Source organism: Phaethon lepturus, unplaced genomic scaffold (assembly GCF_000687285.1).
Source record: "Phaethon lepturus isolate BGI_N335 unplaced genomic scaffold, ASM68728v1 scaffold37560, whole genome shotgun sequence".
NCBI classification, from domain to species: Eukaryota; Metazoa; Chordata; class Aves; order Phaethontiformes; family Phaethontidae; genus Phaethon; species Phaethon lepturus.
Window position 1 is genome coordinate 34,484 of NW_010513273.1, and position 27,564 is coordinate 62,047.

Here is a 27,564-nt window from a genome sequence, read left to right on the forward strand (position 1 = left end):
GGATTTTGGTTGGTTAGTGAGTGAGCTCTAGTCTGGCCAGCTGAACTGCGGTGTGAATTTATGGTGTGCTCACTCTGCACCCACAGTGACTCCCCACACCTAAAGGTGACTTTCCAGTGTAGGCACATTAGTCCAGAGCATCTGGCATGGTCTTCCTTTGGCTCCTAAGGGCTCAGTGTATGCATCTCCTGCAGAAGGGCCTGTCCCTCTCTGTGACTTCCAAGTACATGGGACTGCTACAGTCCCAATTTGAGCACTTCAATTTTGTGCCTAAAATAGGTGGGATGAGCCAGGGCAAATCTGCTGTGTTGGTAATTCCCTTCCCTGAGAGGGGGGCCTTAGCTGGTTTGGGGTTCTCTTTTTTAATCTCGGGCTGTGATAACTTACACCAAGATGAGACGCTTTCCCACCTGTGAACCTTCGCTCTTCCAGCACAGATGAATTCCTGGGCCCTTTCAGAGAGCCCTTACGTTCGATCCTTTGGAAGATCAGTGAGCAAGTTTGTTAATAAAACCATCAGCCTGACCAGACAGGCTCGACACTGGTTTTTCCTGCATTTTATAAGAGCAAGAAAAACATAGTTTCAGAAAGTGGTTACCAATTTTAAATGAGTAACAACATAATTTGCTGACCAACCAAGTGGTTGAAGAAATGTGGGTAGGCAAGTCATTATTTTTTACATCAAAGTTTGGAGTTAGAAGTCTTAAAATATTTTAAAGACCACTTCAGTCTCTTGCTAATTAAACAACCCTGACCTTTCGTGAAATGCCATAGGCACTAGTGTGCATATGGAATTTACACAGGCTATCAGAAGTTTAACATGTGCTGCTTTAGTGAATAATGTTACAATTCAAAATGAAGAGAGATTTTCTGCTAGTGATGTATCTGAGGCTTTAAAGAAAAACCTATTCTGTGAATAATTGTTGAGGCAAAAGTTTCCTTTAGGGTAGTCTGAGCGTCAGAAATTAAACTCAGTCTGACTGCATAGACTTTTGGCTGAATGTAATTATTTGTGCTTGTTGGTATCAGGAGACAAAAATAATACACTTCTTGAGATGTTGAAATGAGTAAAAGGGTGCAAAAAATTCTATTCTCTTTCTCCAAGTAATGGCTTAAGCACATACGGTACCCAAATAGGGAACCTGCACTTCAAATTCAAACCTATTCTGGGAGGCTCTCTGCTTAAAAAAAAATACTGTTTTGTTGCTTGATGGAAGTCTTTGGATTCCGGTCCTTTATTGTCTTTTATTGTAATGTAAGATATATATAGCTTTGGTAAATACTCTTTAAGTCTCCCCGTTATCAGTTTCTTACTTAATTTTTAAAATGCAAATAGTCATCCCCTTTACAGGATTTGGAAGATTTCTCTTTATTTTCATAACAGAGGAGGTTTTAGGTCTGTCACTTATTTTGCCTTCATTTGTGAATTGAGGCCATATAAATTTCATTACCCAATTAAAGCAAATTTATTGAGTATCTAAAAAGACCTATGATGAGATTTTATGCTTTAAGTGTTCCTGAAATACTGGAGATTTGCTGGGAAAAAACAGAAAAGATTGTGGAGTTTCATTGCTCCAGCAGTGCATTTTCACGAATGTGTGTTATGTTCCTGCAGAGATCCAGCTGCAGGTTGAACCCCAGAGATAGAACAGAATTTAGTAATAGCGTTGTGAGCTTTTAAGTTCAAAAATCTGCCAAGCAATAAGAAGCTCTTGTAATCTTTTATTTTCCAAAGAGGAAAGAATCTTTCCCTTTTCAGATTTTTACAGAATGACTACTGCTTCTGCAGACACAGTATATGTTTAACTTTATCCTCAGAAGCAGACTGAGCAGATATGTGAGTTTGATAAAGACATTTCCAAAATTAGCCCTGATTTTACAAAACATGAGCTTAGTTCAGCATTCTGTGAAGTCCTTTTGACTTTAATTCACTGTGAGCAAAATAAAGCATGTTTATGGGTCTGAGCAGGGCAGAGAGCTTTGATTTATTTCTTCCAAAAAGTAATTGAGATTAAAACACTCTCCTTATGTGTGTTCAGTATTTTTTTATTGGACATCTTAAGCAAAATTACAGCATTGCTGTGCTCTGCATGGAAGATAGCTCAGTGGATTAATGGTTCGAATCCCAGGTTACAGCTCTCATGCTGGGTTCAACCTTGAGGTGGATTTTTCTTTGCTGAGAGAAATAGATTGTTAGGCTTAGTGAACTTTGCAACTGATGATAATTGCTGTGATGAAATGGGCTGCACCTTTGCTTCATGTATTGGGGAAAAAAGCCCTAAGCTGGCACAAAAACTAGAATGAAAGCTCTCGCTCAGGTGAGGGTCGAAAATGATGTCTGGAATTTATAAGGAGCTGCTATTCAGTTGTGCCATTGCAAAACTGCCTCTGTCAGAGCTGATTCCTGGGACCCAGGAAAGTCCACTGCATCCCACTGAACGTTCCTGACTTGAGAGCAGCCTGAGTGACAAACACAAGTTTAATTTTTTTCCTTTTCTTTTTTCTGAGTTTCTTGAGAGGAGAAGGGAGGCGAGAGAGAGAAGGGATCCACAGTAATTTTGCCTGTGTGATCCGTTGCAGGAGTAGAATTTGGAGTACAAACTAGATTGAGCTTTTAAAAAGCAGGATGATTTTTCAAATATTTTGCTTGGCAAAGCAGGCTGCTTCCAGAAAAGGTATGTGCTCTTTCCTCTCTTTGCCACACTGATCAGAGAAAATACCCAGATGTCCATGTGAAATCCTGTTCACAGGGTTACTCTACCAGCAGTGCTGGATTTTTGTTCCATGAGTAGGAAACCCTGTGAGAGCTGACAGTCTTTTGAAAGTTTCTCAGCATTTCTGTAAGAGTTATAAACTGTGGGCTAACAAGCAGTCTAACCTGAAAGTGCTGGAAACCTCAGAGAGCATCCTTTGTGGTTTTCACTTCTGTGCACCAGTTTTCCTCTGTCACACTGTAAATCTGGGCTGGCTCTATCTGCTGAAGTGAATGGGTTTAAACGGATCAAAGCAAGAGTGGGATTTTTCAGGACGAGGATAGTTTTTGAATGTCAAGCGTTACACATAGGACAGGTTGGACCAGAGCTCTTGACAGTATTAATGTGGTGTATGTGTGTGAGGAGATATAAAACAATCCTCTGGACTAGGATGTCTCAACAGACCCCTGAGAATTCAGGCTGCTTTAACAGTGCTAACCGGTGATGTATTTGCAGCGTACCTGGTTTGATTGCTTTTAAGGACTAAACTTTGACTACTGTATGGCATGCAATATGTAATGTTTCTTTCCTTTCCCAACCGCTTTCTATTACATGCCCAGGGTTTAGACCGCTCCAATTCCTGGGTAAACACTGGTGGTCCAAAAGCAGCCCCATGGGGATCCAACCCCAGCCCAAGTGCAGAGTCAACACAGGTGGTGTCTTCGGTAGAGGTTTTTCTGGCTTTGTTTCCCTGGTGTTTCTCTGTAGAATATCTTCCTTTTGGTGTATACTCCAATTTTGGTGGTTTGTTTGTTTTTTTTTTATTATTATTTGTTTATTCCTTGAAAACTTTGTGAGTTTTATTTTATAAATTACCATCTTCTCCCCCACCACCTCACCACACTGCATGAAAAACCTCAAAATGCGTGAACGTGTCCCCTTCTTTCATTTCAGTGGTTGCTGGTCTGTGAAATGTAAACGCTGTGACTGCTTTTCTTTTCTCTTCTCTCCCTCTCGCTCTAACACTAGTTTCAGCTTCAGGTGGAGCACATTTCTAAGTGGGAACATTAATCACAGCTTCATATTTTGTCCATGTTTGCCATTTCTTTTGATGTTGTGAACCATTTTGCCATTTTCATCAAGCATTTAGTATTCATAGTCAAGTAATCCTTCATGACTGTTTGAGTGGAATATTGTTAAATCAAAATTGGTATACATGTAAAATTCTCTTTTAAGACATGTAAATTTGAGTGCTGGAACCAGTTACTTGCTAGGGTCAATTTTTTCTGTTCTGTGTTGCAAAGTATGAAAACTTTACAGCAGCTTCAGTCAGAAAGACTTAACTTATTTAGCCCCCATTGCCTGCTGCTTTCCACTGCATGATTGCCTTGAACGTACCTCTCAACTGTACCTCCTTTCACGTTTATCAGTATTCCAGAAATATTTAGTCTGAGTTCACTTGCACTCATAGCAAATTACTTCCTTCAGAAACAGAACTTCGGTAATTTTCTCATTCCCTGTGCCAGTAGTAGCATTGCTGTGGGTTACATCCCCACGTGCTTGGTCTCTGGTAGATTGAGAGGTATGGACTGAAATTACAAGTATTACCTCCTTTATGTATGCATGTTGATACAATACAATGATGAAAAAGTTTCATGCTTTGCAGCATTAAGTGTCTTTGTGCATAAGAACATGCAGTTATTTAAATACTCTGTATGTCTTAAAACAATAAAAAGTACTGTCATTTTGTTTAAGCCAGATCTGTAAATGAATAAGAGTTTGAGAATGCATAAAAAGGTGTAAAGACAGTAAAAGCCTACAGTTGGAACAGTATTTTTGTAAACATACGTTGTCCTTGAGCTGCAAAACCCATCCACAGCAAACTTTAATGTCCTGTCATCATTCATTCATCTCCACTCCGTAGGCTACGGATCGAAGTTGTAATCGTATGTCTTCGCACACTGAGACGTCAAGTTTCTTACAAACATTAACAGGACGATTACCAACTAAAAAGGTAGATTTCAGTGAAGACAATTGATATCGTGGGGCAGGGAGGTCAAGTCATTCTGAAAACATGATGCAATCTATTCTTTTATTTATAGCCTGATTTTTTCCGAGGTCATTAGGAACTGTTGTTTCTTACCACCTCTGAATATCCAGGCTGTAGTGAATATGAAGTATTCTGACAGAGTTGAATTGGGAAGAATGAAATGATCAGGAGTAGGTTGTCTGATTTAATGTCCGTACTGTTTGGAGCCAGTTTGTTACTGCCTTTCAAAAAATACGAATAGCACTGTCTAGACATGTAAATGATACATTTGTGTGTGCAAAATTGTAATGCGTTAGATGGCTAGTTTATGGATGTGTGCTGAACTCAGTTCTATAGGTGTTAATCCAAAGTGACTCCAGAAAGTGAATGGGAGGTGCTTTGGAAGCGCACTCCCTTGCAGAAGATGAGATCCTACTAACCAATGTCAGAAAAGCAAAATGCCTGACTTTTTGTGTAATGAAAATGTGATCACTGACAACATCCAGTCTGTGGGTTGGTCTTCCCAAGAAAAGAAATCAAAAAGCTGTTTCTTAGCCCCATGTTTCCTCCTTACTGTTTTAAGTCCTTTCTCACAGTAATATACATCTTTGTACAAATCGCTTTATATGTCCACTTTTTACTCCTTTTTCCTGCGAAAATCAGACCAGGCAGAAAGGTAGACTTTTAAACTAAACTAATTTGAGCACCAAACTTCTTATTTTTTTGGGTGGGTGGAAAATTCTTTCAACACTTGAAATTCAATTTTGGAGCGAGATGCTGTGAAACGTTTCTCACATCACATATCATAACATCACCCTTCATTGTTAGTTGGGGATTTCTTTAAGGGATGCCACCACCGCTGTCATATTCCCAGTTATTTATTTTGCTTAACCTCATTGTTTGCCATACTTTCCATGGACCGCGCTATCATTTCTCATGCGGACTGTTTTGTGAACTGATCTTGAGGCTCAGGCTAACTCTGGATTTGAATCTGTGTAGCTTTTTCACGAAGAGCTGGCCTTACAGTGGGTTGTGTGCAGTGGGAGTGTGCGAGAGGCAGCCCTACAGCAGGCCTGGTTCTTCTTCGAGCTGATGGTGAGCAAACTGGAAACACCTTGCTTATTGTCTTACAATTCATCGTTTAAAACATAAACAGCAAGTGACTTTGTTGTAATTTATATTCCTATAGGTGAAGAGCATGGTGCATCATTTGTATTTTGCTGACAAACTGGATGCGCCAAGAAAGAATCGTTTTCCTGAGCGTTTCATGGATGATGTAACTGCTTTGGTCAGCACAATTGCCGGTGATATAGTCTCTCGGTTTCAGAAGGTAATGGCAAACAATTAAACTGAGCCGTGGTCAGAGCTCGGGCACCAGACCTGCATGTTTGCTGGTGCCTAGACCAGGAATTGTTGTTTGAAAACATACAGTGTTCTCTTCTTCATTTTCTTTCCCATTTTTCTCTTCCTTCTGTCTAGGATACAGAAATGGTGGAAAGGCTCAATACCAGTCTTGCATTTTTCCTCAATGACCTGTTGTCTATCATGGACAGAGGATTTGTTTTTGCTCTTATTAAGACCTGCTACAAACAGGTGAATGTAGATAAATATTATGACTTAACTCTGAACCATAGCATAGCCTATTACTCTAACTTTCTTTGGACAGAGAGTAAAGCATGGACACAGAATTCTACTTTTCAGGTATTCTCAGAGCAAGCAAAGCATCCTCAGTGGTGATTTAGAGTTTACACCCTGCTGATTACACCCTTAAATGTGAATTGGGAGTAACTCCCTTTAGTGAATGGACGTGCAGCAGGAAGGAAGTAATTATTCCCTCTGTTCACCACGTTCAGAGTAATTGAACCAAAAATTAGTAGGAGGTTTTGTGAGGTAGCTCAGACTATCATGGTTTGTGAGCAGGTCTCTCAAGGACACACTGACTCTGTGTGATCATATTGATCACCAAGCTCCCCTTCCATCCTTATGAGGATGCAAGGTCTCCTCCCCATGAGGAGGGTTCCTATGTTGTGCAGTGGGAAGCTTCTTTGCAGTGTTGTGGCAGGGAAATCACCTTGAACCACAAAGTTTCATTTGACTACAAACATCAATGCTGACACTGTGTACAAAGGAGATGACAAGGTATCAGGAGCTTAGGCTTAGACTCGTTTTTGCTGCAGAGTCTAAAACTACAAAAAAAAATTTTATATAAGGGGCAAGAACAAGCAATAGCATTTGAGCTTTGCTGCCTACTGTATATAGCCAACCTGCATCTTTGACCTGTTAATGCATCACACTGTGTGGTCCGGCTTCTCACAACTCTCTACTGAAATCAATAGGATGTGGCGATCATATGTGAAGTATATAGCTCTTCATTTGCTTATGTAAATATGGCCATTATATACAACTTGTATTGATATATGTGCCGTTGGCTGGGATGTGTGTGGCTCCTGCACATCAGAAGTTTAACCTGTAGCACAAAGAAGGGATGTGGATGTGACCATTTAATGATATCAAGTTCTTCAGTTCTTGCTTTGGAAGTGTTTTTGGGGGGCTGGTGCTGTGTTTATACTCTCTTTTGGTGCTAACTGCAATCTTACGGGCTAAACTTGCCAGGTGTCTTCAAAGCTGTATTCCTTAACAAACCCAAGTAACCTGGCATCTTTGAGGCTGGATTTCCTTCGCATCATTTGCAGCCATGAACACTACGTCACCTTGAATTTACCCTGCAGCTTGCTCACACCACCTGCATCTCCGTCACCATCTGTATCTTCAGCAACTTCTCAGGTATGCTGTGACAAGGATCCTTTGTGGAAATGCAAGCTGAGCTTCGTTCTGAGACTTAAATCATTTGAGGCAATTGTATCACCTGTATTTTCAGTCTCTGCTTGCTAATATTTTTGGGAAGTGTTTATTTAGAAATTAGTTTTTCCTGCCATATAGGTTTTGACTTCTTTTGATCTTTTATTATTGAAAAAGAATGCCCACATGCCTATACTCATCATGACCACACATATTTCTGTCCTTAGGGACCAAGTCCCCTCTTACACTGGAGAAATGCATGAACATAAATAAGCCATTAAAGAAAACGCTTTGTCCAGTGTTACCCTTTTCTTACAAAACAAGGGTCTTCCTAGCACACTGTAGCTTAGTCTTAGCCTGCTCAGAAAAAGTAATTTGAATTGGCCAGTGTGTCATTCAAGTGGATTAATTAGTTGGAAAATTACGTAAACTAAATCAAATTAAAGCCTTCTTAAGCTTGAATAAGAGCATCTGTACCTGAGTTAAAAATTTAACTAATCCACTTGTAAAGGTTATTTGGCTTAACTTCCCTAAGGCCTGCCCTATGGACAGGAAGACAATAACACCAAGCAGAATTAATAGAAGAGTTAGTGAGCTTGGATGTAATGTAAGTAGATGTGCCTGGATCCAAACAAAAAAGGGAAAAGGCAGTTTATGTGAAATTGTCTTTAATTCTGAAAACTGCTTCTAATGTATTTGATAAGCTTTGACTCCATGTTCCAAGGGGCCTCATTATGCAATTTCTGAAACTTGATTTTTTCACAGAGTTCTGGGTTCTCCACAAATGTCCAAGACCAGAAGATTGCAAATATGTTTGAGTTGTCTGTGCCTTTCCGCCAACAGCATTACTTGGCCGGGCTTGTGTTGACAGAACTGGCTGTCATTTTAGATCCTGATGCAGAAGGGTAAATCTTTACCATTTTTTTTCCCCAAGAGTTTTCGTAATTCCAAGGAAATGGTGGATGTAAAGCAAGTTCTGGCGTGGCCAGAATTGATTTAAATTTCTAAGCTGAGAAGATAAGAAACTATTTTTTTCAAGAATACTCTTCTTTCTCCCTACCCCTCATATTTCTTACTTCCTTAGCCGTGACTCTGTAAACATCATTTCACTCACATTTTTCCAGCTGAGAAAAAGGGAAAGGAGTTCCTGCTGGAGCCTCCAGCTGCCACAGGGGCACTGCTGGAGCTCTAAGAGGAAAATAGCTTTTCTCAACTGGAACAAGAAAATAATTTTCAACATTTAGGAAGTCTCTGTTGCTGGTGGTTTTAAACGTTACAATGTATTTTGCCTGTGGCCCTCCCAGCTCTTTTAAAACATAAATTATGCATTGATGAGGCCCCTGGGGGTTACATAAATAGACAAATAAGAGTCAAGCATGCAGGGTTTGTTGGTGACTTGTCTGGCTTGTGCAGCAGATAATTTTTTGAAGTAGGAGTGTAGCCTGTAGCCCTGCCATCCAGTCTCTTGTGTTATTTAGGGCTGTGTTCTGCCTTGCCTCTTTAAAATGGGTTTCAATGGAAATTATTGATTGCTTCCATAGTCCTAAGTTCTCTTGCAGGCATTTTTTCTCAAGGTGGACTCAGAAATTTCAGCCGAGTCGACAAATGCTGATGATTCATGGTTAATTCTGCCCCTTTACCAAGAGGTCTCAGGAGTTAAACATTCATTCTGTTTCCTGTGGGAGAAGAAAGTGATGGCATAAATTAGAGTATTTTCTTGTGTATGTACATAACAGACTGCATTCCCATTTGTTTGGCCTGAAATGGAAAAAGCAGCAAATATTTACCCATATACACTGTCCGCAGAAATCCCTCTTCTAGCATAGGAACATTCTGCTCACTGGTTGGGAATCGGGTCCTGTCTCTGACCATGTTTGCCCTTGTTCTTCACAGACTTTCTGTTCTCACCTACTTGCCTTTTGAGCTCTCTCACCTTGCTATTCTCAGCAGTTAGGCCTGGACCAGGATCGTAACCTCTGCCCAGCTGCACACAGGAGCTATCAGCATGATCTTGCTGGTGTCCTCAGGAGAGACAGCTCCTCTCTCAAACCCTGTCTAGACAAAAAAAGCCCACTGATACCAGTTCAGCTCTGGAGATGGCTTTTGATCAAAGCTCCTGAATTTTGGTGGGGTTGTGTACCAGTAATGCGTTTGTTTGTTATTATTTTCCAGAATGACTTGTAGTTTGCTGCTTCTTAGCTATTCTCAGGCTTAAATGTTCTGCCTTTGCCCTGGTATATCCACCATGTAAAGGAAACCAATCTGTTCAGATCTGCTCTTCCCGTGCCTATGAAGATTTCTAATCGATAGTATCATCAGCAGGTTATTAGTAGAGGGCTCAGACATGCTTCCCATTAAAAGGTTTTGATCACCCTTGAAAAAACCTCAGAGTTGTTCCTGGTTGCATTATCCTGCAGCAGGAGTGGAGTGGGATGCCCATCTAGTTGTTTACTGTGTTAAAGCTTTGCCTTAGGTCTTCATAGCTGATACAGAACCTTAAATCTGTTCTGTCCTTGCTCTTTTTGCTCCATTAGCAAAATATGTTGAATTTCAGCTCACTCTTTGGATTGAGTTGGACAGAAAAGCCTGCAGTACCCTGGTGCGTTAGATAGATCCCTTTGTGCTAGGTGCTGTACAGTAGCACGGTACATCACAGTCCTCCTGCAGAGCACTTGCAGTCTAAAAGACAATACAACGTGCAGATGAAGGAAGCCAGCTGAATGCGACGGTTACAGAGGGTGAGTCCAAGCAGCTAGACCCTGAGGAGATTGTCTCTGCAAACAGTGCTGTGGTGCTTTGGTTATTAATTCAGAATAATTATTGTTGCTCATTTCATAGTGCCCGTGTTGCCCATATTGACTGATGTTACAGAACAGAAGTGAGAAAATTGGTATTTGGCCCTCAGTATTCAGTGGCAAAAGTCAGATTTCCAAAAGTGTGCAGTGTTGACACAAATTCAGGCCAGGGCTGAGATAACAGCGGGGACGGTTGGAGGGCAGCAAGATCAATTCATTGCATTATCAGCCAGAATGATTAAGTGGGCTGTATTTCCTCCTCTTCACTATGGATCGATCCACCATGCTACCTGCTGTGTTCTGGAAAAGTGAAAAAGAAATCCACGTAGCCCTGGGTTTGAATTATGCTGCTTTGTTTAGATGTGTTTTCCCCATATGCAGGATATTTTCCCTTGTTAGAAACACAACTTAGGTGCCACTCCTTCAAAATACTACAAAGACTTTTCCTTAACCTTAATCTGAAGGAACCAGTCACTTAAATAAGCATTTCCTTCCTCGTTGTTAAGAGTCTCACTAATTACACAAACAAGCAATTGGAGGATCTCATTACGGATTGATTGAAAACCGCAGGAAAGAGGGGTAGCTACAGCTAGCTAATGTCCTCCTAAGCTGTGCTGGTGTCTTACCAATCATTTGAAACCCCCAAGAATCCAGTCGAGCCTCTTGTCTTTTTTAACCAGAACTCAACTCTACTTTTCAGGTAAAGTGGATACTGCCTGAAATTCAGCTCTTGTTTTAATACCTCAGGTCTGGACGTTGAAGCTTATGTTTTGCTAATGCACAATGTATGAGCTTCCTTGGCTGCTTCATGCATGGGGTAAAGTTGTCTTCTTGGCCTGGTTTGCCTACAGAAGCAAATAGCTACAGAGATACCTGCTATTTGCTCTGAGGGAGTTTTGCCTCTGTGTGGTGGCTGAGGGAATTGAAAGGAGCAGAGCGAGTTCTTGAGAGATTCAGGGGATTTTGCGTTTTCAAGGCATGAGCACAGAGTAGGCTCACGCAGCCCTGCAAAAGGGGATGGTGCTTGGGCACTGCCATCGTTTGCGTCTTAATAATGAGGAAGGCCATTTTTTGTTGTTTTCCCTTCTACCCCTCCATTTCTTTGACAGTTTTTATTCAGAATTATTGATCTGTCTACTGATTTGGTTGAATAATTGTGTGGGAGGTTGGGGAACTGAAGCAGAAATGTCCTTTTGATAAAAGCAATGTTCTGTCTTAGGAGGGCTTTTCTCTCTGTAAATGGTGTTAAATAGAAACAAAAAAAGAACACAACAAATCGTTTCACTAAACCCACTGTCCTCTCAAGTTTCTCTCCCTGTTTTCCATATTCCCCAAGTTCTCCTAACAGTCCTTAGCAGACTTGATACTTTAGCGTAGCGGTAACTGGGGCTTTCTTTTTGTATAGAAAATAGGAGAGTGTTAACATTATACTGGGTGTGCAGCTCAGCAAGATATTTTTGTACATTTTATGTGGCATAGTCAAAAGCAATGCCATTTGTAAAATCCATGGGAGATCAAAAATACGTGTAATGGCAGTTCATGTGAAGTTAAAAATAAAAACCAGAATTTTTTTTCTTTTTTTGAAGCCACTTAGTTACAAAATATAGTTTGCTTTGAAGATATTAACTAAGCTGCATGACCCAACTCTCTCTTAACAGTTTATTTGGATTGCATAAGAAGGTCATCAATATGGTACACAATTTACTGTCCAGTCACGACTCAGATCCGCGGTACGCTGACCCACAGGTAAAGGCCCGGGTGGCAATGCTGTATCTACCTCTGATTGGCGTGATCATGGAAACCGTGCCTCAGCTTTATGACTTTACAGGTATTTTATATTCTGTGCTTTGAATATATGTTCATCTGCTCACAAGACTTGAGTGTTGTTTGGATTCTAAAATTGAACTGCAAAACCCTTGACTGTTGGATGAGGTTGTTTCTATTTCTGAATTATAACTTTGACATGTTTTCGCATCCGTTTCCTAAACTGCACTTGCAAAATGTATCTTCAATGACTGTTAACACTCAAAAGCTGCATTTGCCCACTTGTTTGCAGGAAGCAAAGAACTAACAATGCATTTTAGCTAACATCTGGCTGGCTGCTGTATATGCATAGCCAGCCTCCATCTATGTCTCTGACCTGCTTAAAAGGTCGCCCCGAATACTGCACTGTAGCAATTCCAAAGGATAAACAGAGTTCCTCTTCCTCCTCTTAGTAAGTGCTCTGTCAGCAGCTCGTTTCAGGGATGCTTTGCAAAGTGTCTTGAAGAGCAGCAGAGGTGGGTTATATCAAATCAGGGCAGGGAGTCCAGTCTGGAATAGTTTGGGATTTGGAGTAGTCTTCTACATCCTTTGAGTTTAATGACACAACAAAGCTGCAAGTAAGGATTTGGAGTGAAGTATTCAAAGGGACAAAAGGTCTATTTTCAGAAAGGTTCTGGATACTAGGGTTGTCTAGGTTGCATTTGAAAATTGTTGTTTTATTTGTTTTGCATGACCTCAAATAATAGTCCTGTTTACTTGCAGGACCCCACGAGCGTGATGATTTTCAGTTTGCATTCCCAGACAGTTCAATGAAACTAGCACTGTGAAGGGAGGCTGGGGAGAGCAGCTTTGAATTTGGGGATTGATTAGATGCACATGTTTCTTGGCAGAGAGTCACAATCAGCGAGGGAGGCCAAGCTGCGTCGCTGTTGATGATTACGAAAGCGAGGGTGGAAGCATGATAAGCCAGACAGTTGCCATGGCCATCGCAGGAACATCGGTCCCTCAGCTCACCCGGCCCAGCAGTTTCCTACTCACCTCATCGGTACAAAGCCATCTCTCCCTATTCCTTGACCCTCAATCTGTGTCAACAAGCAAATATTTACGCATGCAGGTCCTGTGGGGCTGATCAGTGAGTGGTAGGGACTCATATCAGTTTGCAGCTGGGGGTTACACAGGGAGGCAGAGGATGAAAGACAAGGGGGAGCAAATCACGTTTGCATGTTGTTGTGCCTGTCTCAGAGAGGGTATAATAAAATGCCAAGCAGGGATAAAAATCAACAAACCTCAGAAAATGGAAGAACTCTTTTTTCTGATAAAGATTCTCTTTTTCTGAAACAATCTGATAAAAGCTCTGTGAAGTGCAATGGTCATTATGAGCTCTAAGCCCTAGGCAAAAATTCCTACCACATCTAAATCCCACCTAGTTGAAGACATAAATGGGCCATTTCCCCTGTTCTCTGCACAGGCAGGGAATCCTCCTGATTCCAGTAGCAGGTAGGCTCTTCCATTTCTCTCTCCTTCTCCCTTTACTCCTGCCACAGGACCCCATTTTGCTGGGTTTTATGTGCACTCAAAGGGAGACACAGGTACATACATGAGATAATGAATGGAGCCCCTCTGCTTAACTGTTAACCTGCTGGAGGTTATTAAAGGCATCTTGAGGGAAGTGGGTATTTGCTGCCTGAACAGAAACTCATTCCTTTAATGTGATTATTTTGGTGCAAACTGCTGCTTCACTCTTGTGGCTTGACTATCTGTGGGCTCCACTGAGCTGTGGGGTTGAGAAAGAGAAATGTGTATCTCCTGGTTGTTAGTAAAAGATGTTTATTCACCTCCTGTTCCTATTTGGTAATTATTTAGGCTGGGGTGGTAGCTGGTGCAGATCCTTTTGGTGAAGATTGAAGTGTTTGGATGTGAAATACAGTGTGGCAAATGTCTTGACCTGTCTGTTTTAGAGTGGCAGGCAGCACTCCACCTTCTCAACAGAGTCCAGCCGCAGCCTTCTGATCTGTCTCTTGTGGGTGCTCAAGAACGCAGATGAAAGTGTCTTGCAGAAATGGTTCACAGACCTGTCAGTGTTGCAGCTCAATCGCCTGCTGGATTTGCTTTATCTTTGTGTATCCTGCTTTGAATACAAGGTACTGCTATATTGTTTAAACCTGAAGTTCCTCCTAGGGCTTGCTGAGGAACTTTACACTCCCATCCTTTACACGACTCCAGAAAGGCATTTCCTGCTCTCTCCAAAGTATTTCCTGTATTCAAGATCCCAAGGCTAAGCGCTTCTGTGTGCAATGTCTAGCCTTTTTCCATGTTTAGTTTTCAGCCATGCAAGTGTCTGTGCCTTGTTTCACTTCTTACGCAGTTTATGCTGCTTGCCACTCATCTGGGAACTGCTGCAGGGAAAGGGGATAGCTCTTGGCCATTTTGCTTACTATCAACAAGAAGAGAGTTTTCTGTAGTGGTGCTGGAGTCTGGGTAGATTATTTCACTAGCAACTAAACCTGTATTCCTTTCTTGACGTATGTCTTTAGACAGGAAAGATATTTTGAGTTGTTAATGCTTAGAAAATATCCCCGATTGAAAGAATCTTCCCTCATGGTCTCATTTGAAACTTGCAGGGCAAGAAAGTGTTTGAAAGAATGAACAGTCTGACATTCAAGAAGTCAAAAGACATGAGAGCCAAACTTGAAGAAGCTATTTTGGGAAGCATAGGGGCAAGGCAGGAAATGGTCCGAAGAAGCAGAGGACAGCTAGGTAAGTAAAGAAGTCTTCTGTGCTGTCACCTTTTTCCAAAACTGCCACTCCAATCCCCAAAAATTACTTGCACCCATCTGTGGTGTGACATGCTACCCATGAAGATCTTCAGACAAAGGGGCTCCTAGAAAAAGCTGTTCACAGTTTGCAGCTTGCTTCACGGAGTTGGCAAAATCTCTACACTTTTCCTAAGTTCCATCTGCAGGCAGTTTATTTGTTACTTGATTACATCTTTCACAGCCACCTTCTAGTATGTCCTGTGCAAGGATCAGAGTGGAAAACAAACTGCCTGATCTTGCTTTGATAGCTCTGAAAATGCCTGGATATTTCTGCTAATTTAATGAGACTTGAAATAGCCAGTAGGTAGGGTAACAAGCACCTCGTGATGATTTTTGCTGTTTATGTTGTCTGGGAAGAAGGATGGCCCAGGGATTAGGACAAGAATCAGAACTGGGTTTGGTCACCTACTGTGCTGTGGGCGTCCTGGTACATGTGAGCCAGTTATTGTGGACTGAGTTGCATAATTATTTTAGAGGCCCAATTAATTGATCATTTCAGAGAGATGGGGACCTTTGTATTTTTTTTCTTAATCTGGCTTGATTGCCTTTATTACTTGAAATTCCTCTGCCCTCCCAGCAGTGAGAATAAAGACATAAAAGACTGTGAGGAGGGTAAGGAGGTCTCAGCACCATCCTGAGAATTGTGCTGGTTGAGGACAGCAATATCAGACTGCTGAGGATTGCCATACCTAGGCTCCTTATGTAGTCCAAGGAAGGTGTTTCTCTTAGCAGCCCTGGTAGCTACCTCCCTGATTTGAGTATCTCAGCTACACAGTGGTCTGGTTTGCTTACTGCTCTCATGGAGGAAAACTGCTGCAAGTGAAGTTGCCTGTCATGCCACTCAGCAGTGACAGAATTAGGGGCCACGTAAACATCTTGGGTAAGTTCCACAGCCTTGGGCTCTTAAGAAGTCATTGTTTGCTGTCACCTCTCACTCGTGAACAAACCTAGAGTTGCTACCCATGAGAAAAAAAAAAAATTGCATTAGATGACTGCTATTGTTTTAATATTATCCTGCAGAGAGAAGTCCTTCTGGGAGCGCATTTGGAAGTCAAGAGAATTTGAGATGGAGAAAGGATATGACTCACTGGCGTCAGAACACAGAAAAGCTTGACAAGTAACTCTGCCTTATCCTTCTACGTTAACAATGTGACAGTGCCTGTGAGAACGCAGGGCCTCTCTCCCCATAGAAGGTCAATGGCAGCGGTCCACTTAGCTCTTGTGTGAGCAGGTTTGGGCCCTCAGTTGGAACAGGGCTGGCAGTGTGCAAATAGCTTTCAGTCCAACACTGCCCTATCTGACTCTGCTTTTCCACTGTCCCTTGCTTTCTTAGATTTTAAAATGAGATTTAAAGAGACTGATACAATCCATTACCTTCTTAAAACCCTGTAGTAAGCTGTAATTTAGAGAGAAGATCCATTAACGGTATTCACAGATAGCATATATATCTCACGTCATATTTCCTTTATTCCATAAGAGCATTCTGGAGTTGTCAAAGCTCGCTTTCCTTTCCTGTCCTAATCCATCACTTTGATTGTTTTTCCACATGTGCTGTGCTTTTAGAAGCCACAAACCAGCCAGGTACTGTAGCATTGGTGTGCAGTTCTTATAAATTGCCATTTTGTACATCTGCAGACTCAATCATCACAGCATTGTTTGTGATGCTTGGCAGAAGTTTTCAGTGTGTGTGTGCAACTGGTTGGAATGAGCTCTTCTTGCTTATTACACCCGTTTCCTTTAAAATTCCCTCTCTTGGTGTGGTTTAATCTGGAGGGCTCAGGACTTGTGTTTGAGCTTTGCTGTGCACGCTTTTTGTTTCCTCAAATTGCAACCTGGAGTCTCCATCCTTCCAGCAAGAGAATTGTTCCTAATCTTAGGAAATCAATCTCATCCCAAGTGAAGCTCTGAAGAAGCTGGGGAATGGGGTCCTCAGAGCCTGGGTGGAGACAGAGGGCAGGCCAGATTTTACCCTTGAAGACATTGACACTTCCTGGAGTTGAAAGTACATCTTTACAGCTTCTAATTGCTTTGTCCAACCCAAGAATGTCATCTCTTGTTATGTCAGGTAGTGGCTTTTTGTCCAAGACTCCAGTCCCGTTGAGGCATTGGGAAAGCCAAATAACCATTGTGTTTCAACCTGCTCATGAAGTGATGTAGGTATAGATTTTACCTCGGCACAACTCCAGAGCTGTGGACAAAGTTAAACCAGATTAAAATTTGGCCTGAAGAACTCATCAGTTCACTGCCAGCACTGGGTCTGAGCCCTCTCCTCTTCCCAGGAGGACCTTACATACATGTTAAACAGCTGTGGAATACCTTGATGGTCGAAGGATGGTATCTCACCCCACAAAATAATCTGCTTAGATAACTCCACATATTAGACTATCTAATTCTACATATCTACACATAGGAGATAACTCTACTGCTTTTTAACCCATACTTGCTTACTGTGAGCTGGGTCCATCGCACTGCCCTCCTATGGCACTGCAAGTGTGTCCTGCATGCATAGGTAGAGTCTGGCCCTTTGAAACCTAGTAAGCAAGACTTTTCACACGGAGAATTGTGCACAGCTCACTGCAGGTGGTGTATTTTATGCAGATGGTATTACTTTTCATAGGGCCAGGCCCCAAGGTTTCATATTCTGGAGCCTGAAGAGTAGGTAATGAGTGTATGACCCAGCTCCCAGAGGAAGCAGAGTGTGGCAGGGGAATGTTGCTGCAATACAGGTCCCAGCGCCGAGTCAGCTGCTGTCCCTTTTGTTGTGTATTTTGCTTGGATTTTGTCAGTTCCCATGGGTCACACTGCTGCTGTGATTGGGCCTGGCATGAGTCCGTCAGAGACGGCGCCTGTAGTAGGACAGGCCGTTGTTGGGCTCTTTAAATACAGTGCTGGATGTTTGCCAAACGCAGCTTGTGCTACTGAAAATAGGTGGGTGCTGCTGAATTCCTGGGGCCACCGGTGTGACTGGGTGTATGAACGTTGTAAGCCTTTCCAGGAAAGTGAGTGCTTGGCATGGAACAGCAGAACAGCGTAGTTTGTCTTGGGGAGGAAGATACTCTTCAAGAACTGTAATAGAGTGTAGCTTAAACGGACAAAGATTGCACCCTCACAGCACACACTCTGTGCTACAAGCGGTCTGGCTGCTGGGGACAACAGTGCAGATATACTAGCTCGTGTAGCACCACCTTGTGTCCATAGCCCGTGACATAAAACCATACGTTCTGGTCCTGGTTGTGCTGTTGCATGCCTAATGATGCTACTAAACCAGTTTTGAGTTGGACTTTGGTTCTAAACTGTTGTTGTTTTCCTGGGAGAGTAACGAAGTGTCAGAAAGTAGTGTGATCTCCCCTGAGCATGATGAACGTAAATCCTGTGTAAGTTTGTATATGTAAAAAACCCAAGTCTTTCTTCTTGTCCTCTTAATGGATGCATTGAAATATCCTTGTAGTGTTGTCCAGTAATAAATATACGCGTTGTGACTGGGGTTTTTCTGCTAATGTGAAACTATTTTGACTGGAAAATAGGTAGGTCTGCTTCTTAAACAGAGAGTAATTGTATTGCTTTCTTTTCTCTGATTAGATCAAGGGCAGAGATAGAACATGAGGCACTTATTGATGGAAATCTTGCAACGGAAGCAAATCTGATTATTTTGGATACGCTAGAGATAGTTGTACAGGTAAGGATGATAATAGAGAAGTAATAGCATTATGATCCCCTGGCCAGGCAGCAGTTTGTTAACCAAAACCTTCCTGCTGCTCTTAACTGCCCGAATACTGTCAGAACTGTTCAGTTCCCCTGCTGCAGGGGGAAGGGTGGTAATGCCTCTCCTAATCCTCAGCCTGTAACAGTCTCGTTTTACATTGCAATAGCTTCCTTCAGCCTTCTTGAAAGTTGTTCCTTTTTTGTAGTATAAGAAGTGGTTGTTCACAAACTTGGTAATGAACTCTAAAAAAATTCCGTGTCCTGCCCTATTCTGACTCCTCTAGTTCTTCCCAAATCTGCCGCAAGTCATTAGGTTCCAGGTCAGCCTCCTGTATCTGTACTTACTTTGCACGGTGCAGGAAAGCTTCCAGGCTCCTTGATCTGTGTGCACAGCCCAGCTATTTTCTCACTCCCCACGGGTGAGCGAGGACACACGGCAGTTTTGTCCCCTGCTTTCTGTACAAATGAAACCTGGGCACGGGCTGCAAGCAGGCAGTAGCAGGCTTACCAGATCTGCCTCTGAGCTGCAGAGAGACGCGGGAGTCCCAAGGGTTGCACCTGAATAATCCACCAGACTGTACCTCTCGTAGAACAAGGTCCCCAAAGGTCAGAGCCTCATCGGGTAGAAAGCATCATCATTCCACCGGCTTTAGCGCGTGGGTCAGGTTTCATTACCTGGGGGTGGTTGATTCAGTGATGTGACTGTTTTGCAGGCCCGGCTAAGTGGATAATTTCTCCATGCCAAAGGGCTTTTCAACAGAGTTACTCTCTGTCACACAGACACAAACACACACGGGAGGTTAATTTTTGCTCATGCAACTCTTGGTTTACTTTTGACTGCAGACTGTTTCTGTGACGGAGTCCAAAGAGAGTATCCTCGGTGGGGTGCTGAAAGTGCTTCTGCACAGCATGGCCTGCAACCAAAGTGCACTTTATCTCCAACACTGCTTCGCCACACAGAGGGCTTTGGTTTCAAAGGTGAATTCTCTGCGGGTGCTATAATATATCCTGAGCAGCATTGATGGAGAATGGGACTGTTTTCTTTCTTTGCATCGGGGTCACTTCACCAAGCGTTTATTATTTTGTGCAGTATTGATTTTCAGGAAGCGTGGTCTGGGGGTTGATAAAATCTGACTGGTTTTCATGATCAGTACCTGCATTTATGCACCTTGGGTTTGATGGCTGCACGCAAAGGTACAGTTCACGTAGCCCAAGTGTGGTGTGGGTTCCTGCTGGCTGGTGGTAAGTGGGCAGAGGCACCTAGACAGTAGGGAGCACAAAGCACGGGTGGAATTTAACCTGTATGACTCTCACTTAAAATGGATTTGTTTTACTGGGCCCATAATTTATAATTTCCCAGTTTCTCTAGGTGTACTGGGAAAAGCTCAAAGTTTTAAGCCTGAGTTTTTGGAACGGATGCAAATCGGTCTAAGGGTGTAGAAGTAGGAGCAAGTTGAGGGAGTAGGTAAAATGAGTTGCCTTCCCATGCTGCCAGTGGAAGTCTGCTTTTGCCTTACTGTACAACTGAAGTGATTCAAATTAGCATAATTCCCCTCAAAACAGAGGGGATTGGATTTCTTCTAATGCCAGATGCTCATTGCTGAGGATTGCCTTGGCCTTTTTGTCTGAGTGCTGGTTCCTGTCTGTCCAAGCACTAATTTTCTCATGTGCTGTTTTTCCAGTTCCCTGAGCTGCTGTTTGAAGAAGAGACTGAACAGTGTGCAGATCTGTGCCTGAGGCTCCTGAGACACTGTAGCAGCAGTATCAGCACGATACGGTCGCATGCGAGTGCCTCTCTTTACCTTCTGATGAGGCAAAACTTTGAGATTGGGAATGTGAGTAGCTTGCTGCACTGCATTAGGTTATTATTACATGTAAACTGGTGGGGACTGCTGGGCGGAGCAGTGTGTATTCCTGCGGGAGAAAGGCTGTCGCAGGGCTTACCGTCAAAATGAGCATGACATCCAAAGGGAAGAGAGGCACACAGAAGTGACAGGACTTTGCCTAGCTCCTGATCTTGCAGTACCTCACACTGCTGGTCAGTGCCCAGAAGGAATGGCCAGTGTCAGAGTCCCAGCTGTAGGCCCAGAGTCTCTGCAGGCAAGCTGCCTCTCATGTTGGTTTACAGAGGGATGCAGAGCCCTGCCTGGAGCATCCACTGCAGGAGTTTCCAAACCTGTCAGTTTTGAAGGTTTGCATACTCTTCAGATTGGACAGTTTGCACTTGCGGGACTGTTTGGAGGAGCTCCCCTTTGCCTTGCTTTCCCACATCTCCAGGTGAGAGCAGAAACAGCCACACAGCCCTTTCCGTGGCACAGCTGGTATGTGTGTCCTTTCTGAAAGGGCTGTGTTAGTGGAGTTAGCAATGCTAGAATTCTGTTTTCTTCACGTCTTGCCTCTACATCTTAGCTTGACGCACCCATGTACACTTTAAATTGTGAAAAAAATTCCCAGCCTTCACTCTTCCAGTTAGTATTTTGCAGGCATACATGTAGCTGTGTATCACAAAGTGCTCCTCCAGACTTCTTTGTTTGCGCTGCTTTAGTTACAGCCCCCCACGCTAAGTAGCAGAACTGGAGGGACCCACTGGTTCTGGGCGCAGGGACTGTTAGTGGATTGATAGCAGCAAGTCAACAGTGACTCCAGTCTTTAGGCTAGACCAAACCAAAAGCAAGTGTCTAGAATGAAGGCTGTATTCACGAGGGAGTTGAGCATCATCCTGTTCAGGGTGCTTGAGAGGAGAGCCAGGAGAAGGAGAGAAAACTAAAACTTGTGCAGCATAACCTTCACTTGAACTAAATAATGCTGTCATCAGATTACAAAGTCAGCAGCACCAGGGTTTTATTGTAACCACTGCTCTGTGACAGCCCTTTTCACAAAACTTGTGTTTTCTTTTTTGTATCGGGTGTCTGTCAGGAGGAGTCAGGTGCCATGACCGGAGCACTGATGTTGCAGCAGACTGTTGTAGTATCTCCAGGGTGTTGAAATACAATAACAATTTCTCTGTTGCAGAACTTTGCCAGAGTGAAAATGCAGGTGACCATGTCTCTCTCATCCCTGGTGGGGACGTCCCAGAACTTCAATGAGGAATTTTTGCGACGTTCTCTGAAGACTATTTTGACATATGCTGAAGAAGATCTGGAACTTAGGGAGACAACATTTCCTGATCAGGTAAAAGAAATACCCCAAAAGATGTAGTGTGTGGTTCATTAACAGGCTGTTCTTAAACCTTCATCTATAGCTGGAATCTGCATGTGTTCTGTGAAGGAGGTACATATTTTTTTTTATCACCGAAGTACATAAAACTCAGGTTCTTGATTAATTAGCATACCAAGGTGCAAACACACAAAGGTTCAGAGTGACTGTGGTCCAAACATAGCGGTATGTAGCTCAAATTCCATTGCCAATTCATTACAGTAGTATATTTTTTACAGGTCCAGGATCTAGTGTTCAACCTCCATATGATCCTCTCTGACACAGTTAAAATGAAGGAGCACCAAGAAGATCCAGAAATGCTGATTGACCTGATGTACAGGTAGAGTTTATAACCGTTGCACTGCAGGGACAGTAGATGTCAGTGCTCCACATGGTGTTTGAACAAAACTTTGTACCTACTGCACTTCCCGTGTTTAGAGTGTGAGGTATTTTATCGCTGTGAACTTTGATTATTTGTTTTTTATTAGCAATTACTTTACTACAACCTTAAACCTCTTTTACACTGCTTACCATGATTCACATTTCACCTGAAACCAACACAGCTACTTGCTGTTTGGTTTTGGACTCAGATGTTGCACATTTGAGCCCTTACAGAGCTTGTTTTTGGAGCAGTTCCAGGTCTTAGTGCTCATGGACCAATATGTACCTGTCTGTTTTGTTTGAATGTGGTGTTGATAGGTTTTGTTTGGCATTTATGTAGCTTACCTTTGATAAAAGTAGTTTCCATTCCCCAGCAGTCTCTGCCAATCTCATTCTCCACCTGACTAAAGACAACTCTCCCTGCTTATATCAGGAAAAATTTAAGGATCTTCCAGGACCTGTTTGCACAAAAGGCTTTTTGGTGGTGGTACATTTAATGGTCTTCCTATACAAAAGATATTCCAGAGCCATATTAAGATCCCAACTACCAAAATGCATGGTGTTGTCTGCACAAATGGTCCTGAAGGCTTCTTGGAAGGCAGCAGAGATTTTGTCATAAGCAACCAGGCAGGTCTGCTCTGATTGTCTCACATCTTTGGCTTACCACCAGTATCCACGTGAAATATGAGCTTTGTTCAAGAGCTTCAGCCGTCCCATGTAAAAGCGTTCTGCTCTCAGGGGGTAACTGCAGTTGCTTGCCTGCCACTAGCTGGCTCAGAAGTCTATAAAGTAATTTAGGGTAACTTTCCATCTATATAGCTCCTTATTTCATGTATTTCTAGATAGCCTGGCACTGAGTGTGGTTGTTATTTAAGCAGAACTAACTAAATACTAATTACGGATGTTTTCTTTTCAATTAGAATTGCAAAGGGCTATCAGAATTCCCCTGACCTGCGCCTGACATGGCTGCAGAACATGGCTGGAAAGCACTCCGAGAGGAGCAATCACGCCGAATCAGCCCAGTGCCTGGTCCACTCTGCAGCCTTGGTGGCTGAATATCTAAGCATGCTGGAAGACCGAAAATACCTCCCTGTAGGGTGTGTTACATTTCAGGTAGGAATCATCCTCCTTAATGGATTTTGGGTTTTGTCATCTGCTGCTGATACACCGAGTATCTCCATGTGCCAGGTATTACTGTGCCTACGTACTCATACTGCACTTACTCTGTTTTGGGGAGAATGCATTACAGCAACTTCTGAAAATCTTTATCATGCTTGAAGGCTGTCTTTGTTCCCCTGAGTCTTTACATCCGCAGTACCAAGTGAATCCAGTTCTTTTTATTTCTCCATTTAAGTTATGGGTTTTTACCCTCTTTGATCTAACCATTTTGTGGTGGGTGCAGTTGATGAAAGTGGTTCCTGTGACTAGTAATGTTAAGCAGGACAATACTGAGTAGAGCAAACAAGCACATACTTAGCTTTGAATGTGTAGGTGGTCCAGTCCAGTTAGTTTAAGCATGTACTGTGTTTGTTCAGAAGGAAATTAAGCAAAATGCATGTGAAAGCTGCCTCTTCAAAAATTTTAGGATTTGATTGAGAATCATCTGGCTTTCAAAGTGTTGAGAGTTTTGAATGCTGTTTAAATTGAGTAAAAATATTTTATCTACGTTATATCTTCTTAGAACATATCTTCTAATGTTTTGGAAGAATCAGCAGTTTCTGATGATGTTGTATCACCAGATGAAGAAGGTATCTGTTCTGGAAAGTATTTTACAGAAGCTGGTCTGGTGGGATTGCTGGAACAGGCTGCAGCATCTTTCTCCATGGTAGAAGACTTTAATTTCTTTACCTATCTTCTTCAGCGATCTTATACTGCTGGGCAATATGAAGGAAAATGTTTTCTCTATGTATAACTCTATTGTAACAACTTAATTTGCATGGAGCTTTGGGAGTTTTAGTTGTTCAAGACAGCTCGGTTTGCCCTCTGGACTAAACTGCAAAGAACAGGATCTGGGACCAAGAGGCCTTTGTGTGTTTCCAGTGTCTTTCACTTCAACACTGCACGTTCGGGAGTTCGCAACAGTAAAGAAAGGCTGTAGTGTTCTTCCTCCTCTTCAGAAAGAGTGGGCCGAGAGCTTTATGTGAGCGGTGTTAATGAGCTGGTGGTAGTATATCCATCAGAAACCAAGGAAAGCAAGTGTATTATTTCCCACAACACAATACAAACCAGTATTCAGTGGGTTTAAGTACAAACCGCAATAACTCCAGAGCGAAGACCTAGAACCCCTGCTGCGGCTGGCTAAGCCATGCGATGCAGCGTCTCTGCCCGCGGTCGGCTGGATCCCGTTGGAGACATCCTGAGGAAACTTCACAAAGACCATCTCATGGAGTGCCAAAAGTTGGATGTAGAAGTCACTTAGGTTGAAGATGCACTAAATAGAGCGAGCTGTACTGGGCCCTTAAGCTTCCATATTTCATTCCCATAGATTTGGTTAGGATCCTATTTAGCTTGTGGTGCTCTTGTGCATACATCCATCCAAAATAGCCCAGTTTTGATTCTGTTAATAATCTCATATATTAGTAGCAACGAGTAATGCAGTAGGCTCTTGATTCCAAAGGTGACTGGGGATTTTATTCCATTCGTGTATGGGTATATTTTAAGAAAAGATGCTGATTACATCACAGTGACACCTTTTCATTTTGCAGTTTTATAATTTAAATGCTGATAGTATGTATCATTCTCACTGTTGAATTGCTGGAGTGATCTGATGGACCTTATTTTTGTAGGCTGGCATGTATGAAGCAGTTAATGAGGTTTACAAAGTCCTAATTCCTATTCATGAAGCTAATAGAGATGCCAAGAAGCTATCCGCTATTCATGGTAAACTCCAAGAAGCATTCAGCAAGATCGTTCACCAGGTAATGATTTGAATTTTCAGCTGCAGTGTGAAGAAACTTCAAATGCTCAATGCAAATAAAAACTACCTATTAAGGAAAAAAAATTTTAATCAGATTACACGAGAATTGTCAGATGGTGGTCCACAGTAAATGCAAGGATCACTAACAGGATTTTTTCTCTCTGGACATTTAACATGGGAAACATGAGAGAACATCCCATACCGAGTTTCACTGTAACTTCAGAAATATCCACAAGTTAAAAATTCCAATCATCTGTCAGTTTTTCCTTTCAGATATTGTTTTAAACTATATTTTGCATGCTACATTTCTGGGAAAAACACTGTATCTTGCCTTTAGCGTGATCGGCAACATTCAGAAATGTTGGGGTTTTATTTGTCTGTTCATATGGTGGATAAATTATTGAAGGAACCTTTCTAAACTTAGATGGTGCAAAACCCACCAGCTTAGGTGCTGAGCAGTTGATGAGAAACATCAAAAGTTATCAACCCTCACAAAGGTCAACCAACCTCAGCTAAGCAGGAGGCACGAGCACTTAACACGTGCTTCTTGAGAGCTGCTATCTTCTAGGAGAGGCTCGTTGGGTGCATGCCTTTCCATCAGGGCAGGCAAGCCCTTGGCAGACCCTCCTCCAGTACGTGCCGGTGCTACTCTAAGCCCCTCCACCCCAACCAGCTTTCTGGCCATGGGCTGCTGGGTACATTGTTTGTCTCTTGGTGTAGTTACCCCTATGCTGCCATCAACTGCTCAGTAGATGTTGATCAGTGCATCGATTTCATAGGATCCAGCTGAGAGTCTGGTGGTTTTCTCGGTGTTTTGGCATTGCCAGATTCCTGAGGTTAAGAGTACAGATAGAGGACAATCATTTGAGTGTCCTTCTAGGCCACAGAAGGCTGTTTTGGATGCATGATGACTTATAATCATTGAAACCATTTCAGGTTTATGATACCTTACATTGATGGTCATGTTTTGGCCTTTGAAACTTTTTTTTGGTTTCTGTGACATGCGCTTTTTACTTTTTATTACACAGAGTACTGGCTGGGAGGTAGGTAACTCCATTTTAGTTAGTAAAGAACACTAATAGATTTTTCAGATGACTCACGCCAATGCTTGCCCACATGTGCTAGTTGTGGGTATTTCTGTTGCTGTCTGCTGTTAAAACAATTCATTAACCAAAGAAATACCAATAAACCGATTGTGGTTGTAGTAGGAAATTCTTCATAAGAAGCTGTAGGTAGTGCATGGATGCTGATGTGTTCCACTAATGAGGTTCTTTGGTGAATGAGCCACTGTATCATCACTAGTTTGTTTTTATAATTTGTTTATATTTCTTTTCATCAGCATTGACACAGAATATCATCCCTTCATACCATATTTTCACCCCACCCACAGGGGTCGATTTAAGCAATAATGCTCAGAGGTACTGAAACACAAAACCGGTCTACTGCAATGTGCAGAGCACATCTCAGAATAGACTGCTTCATTCTGTTCATTTAAGAACAATCAATTTGTTATGTGGCTGTTTATCTGGCAGTAAAATAGTTTGGTTGTGTTAACTGGAGTCAGTTTTGCTGCTTTCATTTTTGTAGAGGCTGTTTGCTCACATTTCTACAACACACACCATGAGAACCAGACATTTGGATTAAAAATAGACAAAGCAGTCTGCTTCATCCACAGCTGCACACCGCACAGCGAGTTTGATAACTCGGGCCCTAGTCCAGTCGACACAGTGGGTACATGAGCGTTGAGAAGTCTCAGAAGACATTTAAAATGTTTTGTGGATATGATGTGACGTTATTTGCTTAGTCTTCAGCTGTCCAGTTAATCTCTGCTTTTCTGTGAATCAGGCAACTCAGTATGGGCCATCTCACTCCATGTTTCCACCACAGGAGAGCATTTAAGCCCACAGTTCCCAAACCAGGGCCAAGAACGAAGTTCTTGTGCATTGTGCGACACAAATAATTTGGGCTGATAATGTCTGAATGTCATTTTTAATTCTGGCCTAGCATGAAATGAAATTCAATAGCTTAAAAGTAACCCCTGACACTTAACGGCTGGCCCTGTAAATCGTTTGCTTGTTCCTGTGGGAAGTCCCAGCAGACGAGGCAGCACAGCAATCCGGAGTACACGTTGTAGGAGTGTAAATGGTCTGTGTTCAATAGCCAGCAAACGTGAAGACCTGTGAGCATCTACTTTGATTAGTCTGCCCCTAAATCGACCCCTGAAGAAAATTCTGTCATTGGTTATGAATCTAACATCACTCAGTCATGTTTTACTGCATGGTAAAAGACACCCATGGTTTCTGTTCTCGTCTGTCATCGTGCTCCTTCATTGCCACACTTTCTCTGATCTTTGTGCTTTGTAGCTTTCAGATTTGTTGCATGTTTTGCCCTTTTTCCTTATTTTAAATACTTTAATTGATGCTTACCCTTTTTTATTTTAAAGTTTATTTGCTGCCAATTTGCTGCTTGTTTG

General features: G+C 42.4%; 1 protein-coding gene across 1 annotated transcript in view; it reads left to right on the top strand.

Annotated features, from left to right (window-relative positions):
- Nucleotides 1–27,564, top strand: part of DOCK7 (dedicator of cytokinesis 7) — a gene marked incomplete at its 5' end in the record, with an annotated part of 72,950 nt that overhangs the window by 33,352 nt on the left and 12,034 nt on the right. The window contains 21 exons of the mRNA XM_010289687.1: nucleotides 3,314–3,406; nucleotides 4,618–4,707; nucleotides 5,722–5,817; nucleotides 5,912–6,052; nucleotides 6,202–6,315; nucleotides 7,336–7,506; nucleotides 8,287–8,426; nucleotides 11,975–12,144; nucleotides 12,971–13,125; nucleotides 14,039–14,221; nucleotides 14,702–14,837; nucleotides 15,917–16,013; nucleotides 18,476–18,572; nucleotides 19,442–19,576; nucleotides 20,281–20,433; nucleotides 21,611–21,769; nucleotides 22,033–22,133; nucleotides 23,095–23,287; nucleotides 23,856–23,999; nucleotides 24,961–25,092; nucleotides 26,120–26,134. Coding sequence (XP_010287989.1) covers nucleotides 3,314–3,406; nucleotides 4,618–4,707; nucleotides 5,722–5,817; nucleotides 5,912–6,052; nucleotides 6,202–6,315; nucleotides 7,336–7,506; nucleotides 8,287–8,426; nucleotides 11,975–12,144; nucleotides 12,971–13,125; nucleotides 14,039–14,221; nucleotides 14,702–14,837; nucleotides 15,917–16,013; nucleotides 18,476–18,572; nucleotides 19,442–19,576; nucleotides 20,281–20,433; nucleotides 21,611–21,769; nucleotides 22,033–22,133; nucleotides 23,095–23,287; nucleotides 23,856–23,999; nucleotides 24,961–25,092; nucleotides 26,120–26,134 — 2,715 coding nt within the window. The remainder of the gene's footprint in view (nucleotides 1–3,313; nucleotides 3,407–4,617; nucleotides 4,708–5,721; nucleotides 5,818–5,911; nucleotides 6,053–6,201; nucleotides 6,316–7,335; nucleotides 7,507–8,286; nucleotides 8,427–11,974; nucleotides 12,145–12,970; nucleotides 13,126–14,038; nucleotides 14,222–14,701; nucleotides 14,838–15,916; nucleotides 16,014–18,475; nucleotides 18,573–19,441; nucleotides 19,577–20,280; nucleotides 20,434–21,610; nucleotides 21,770–22,032; nucleotides 22,134–23,094; nucleotides 23,288–23,855; nucleotides 24,000–24,960; nucleotides 25,093–26,119; nucleotides 26,135–27,564) is intronic.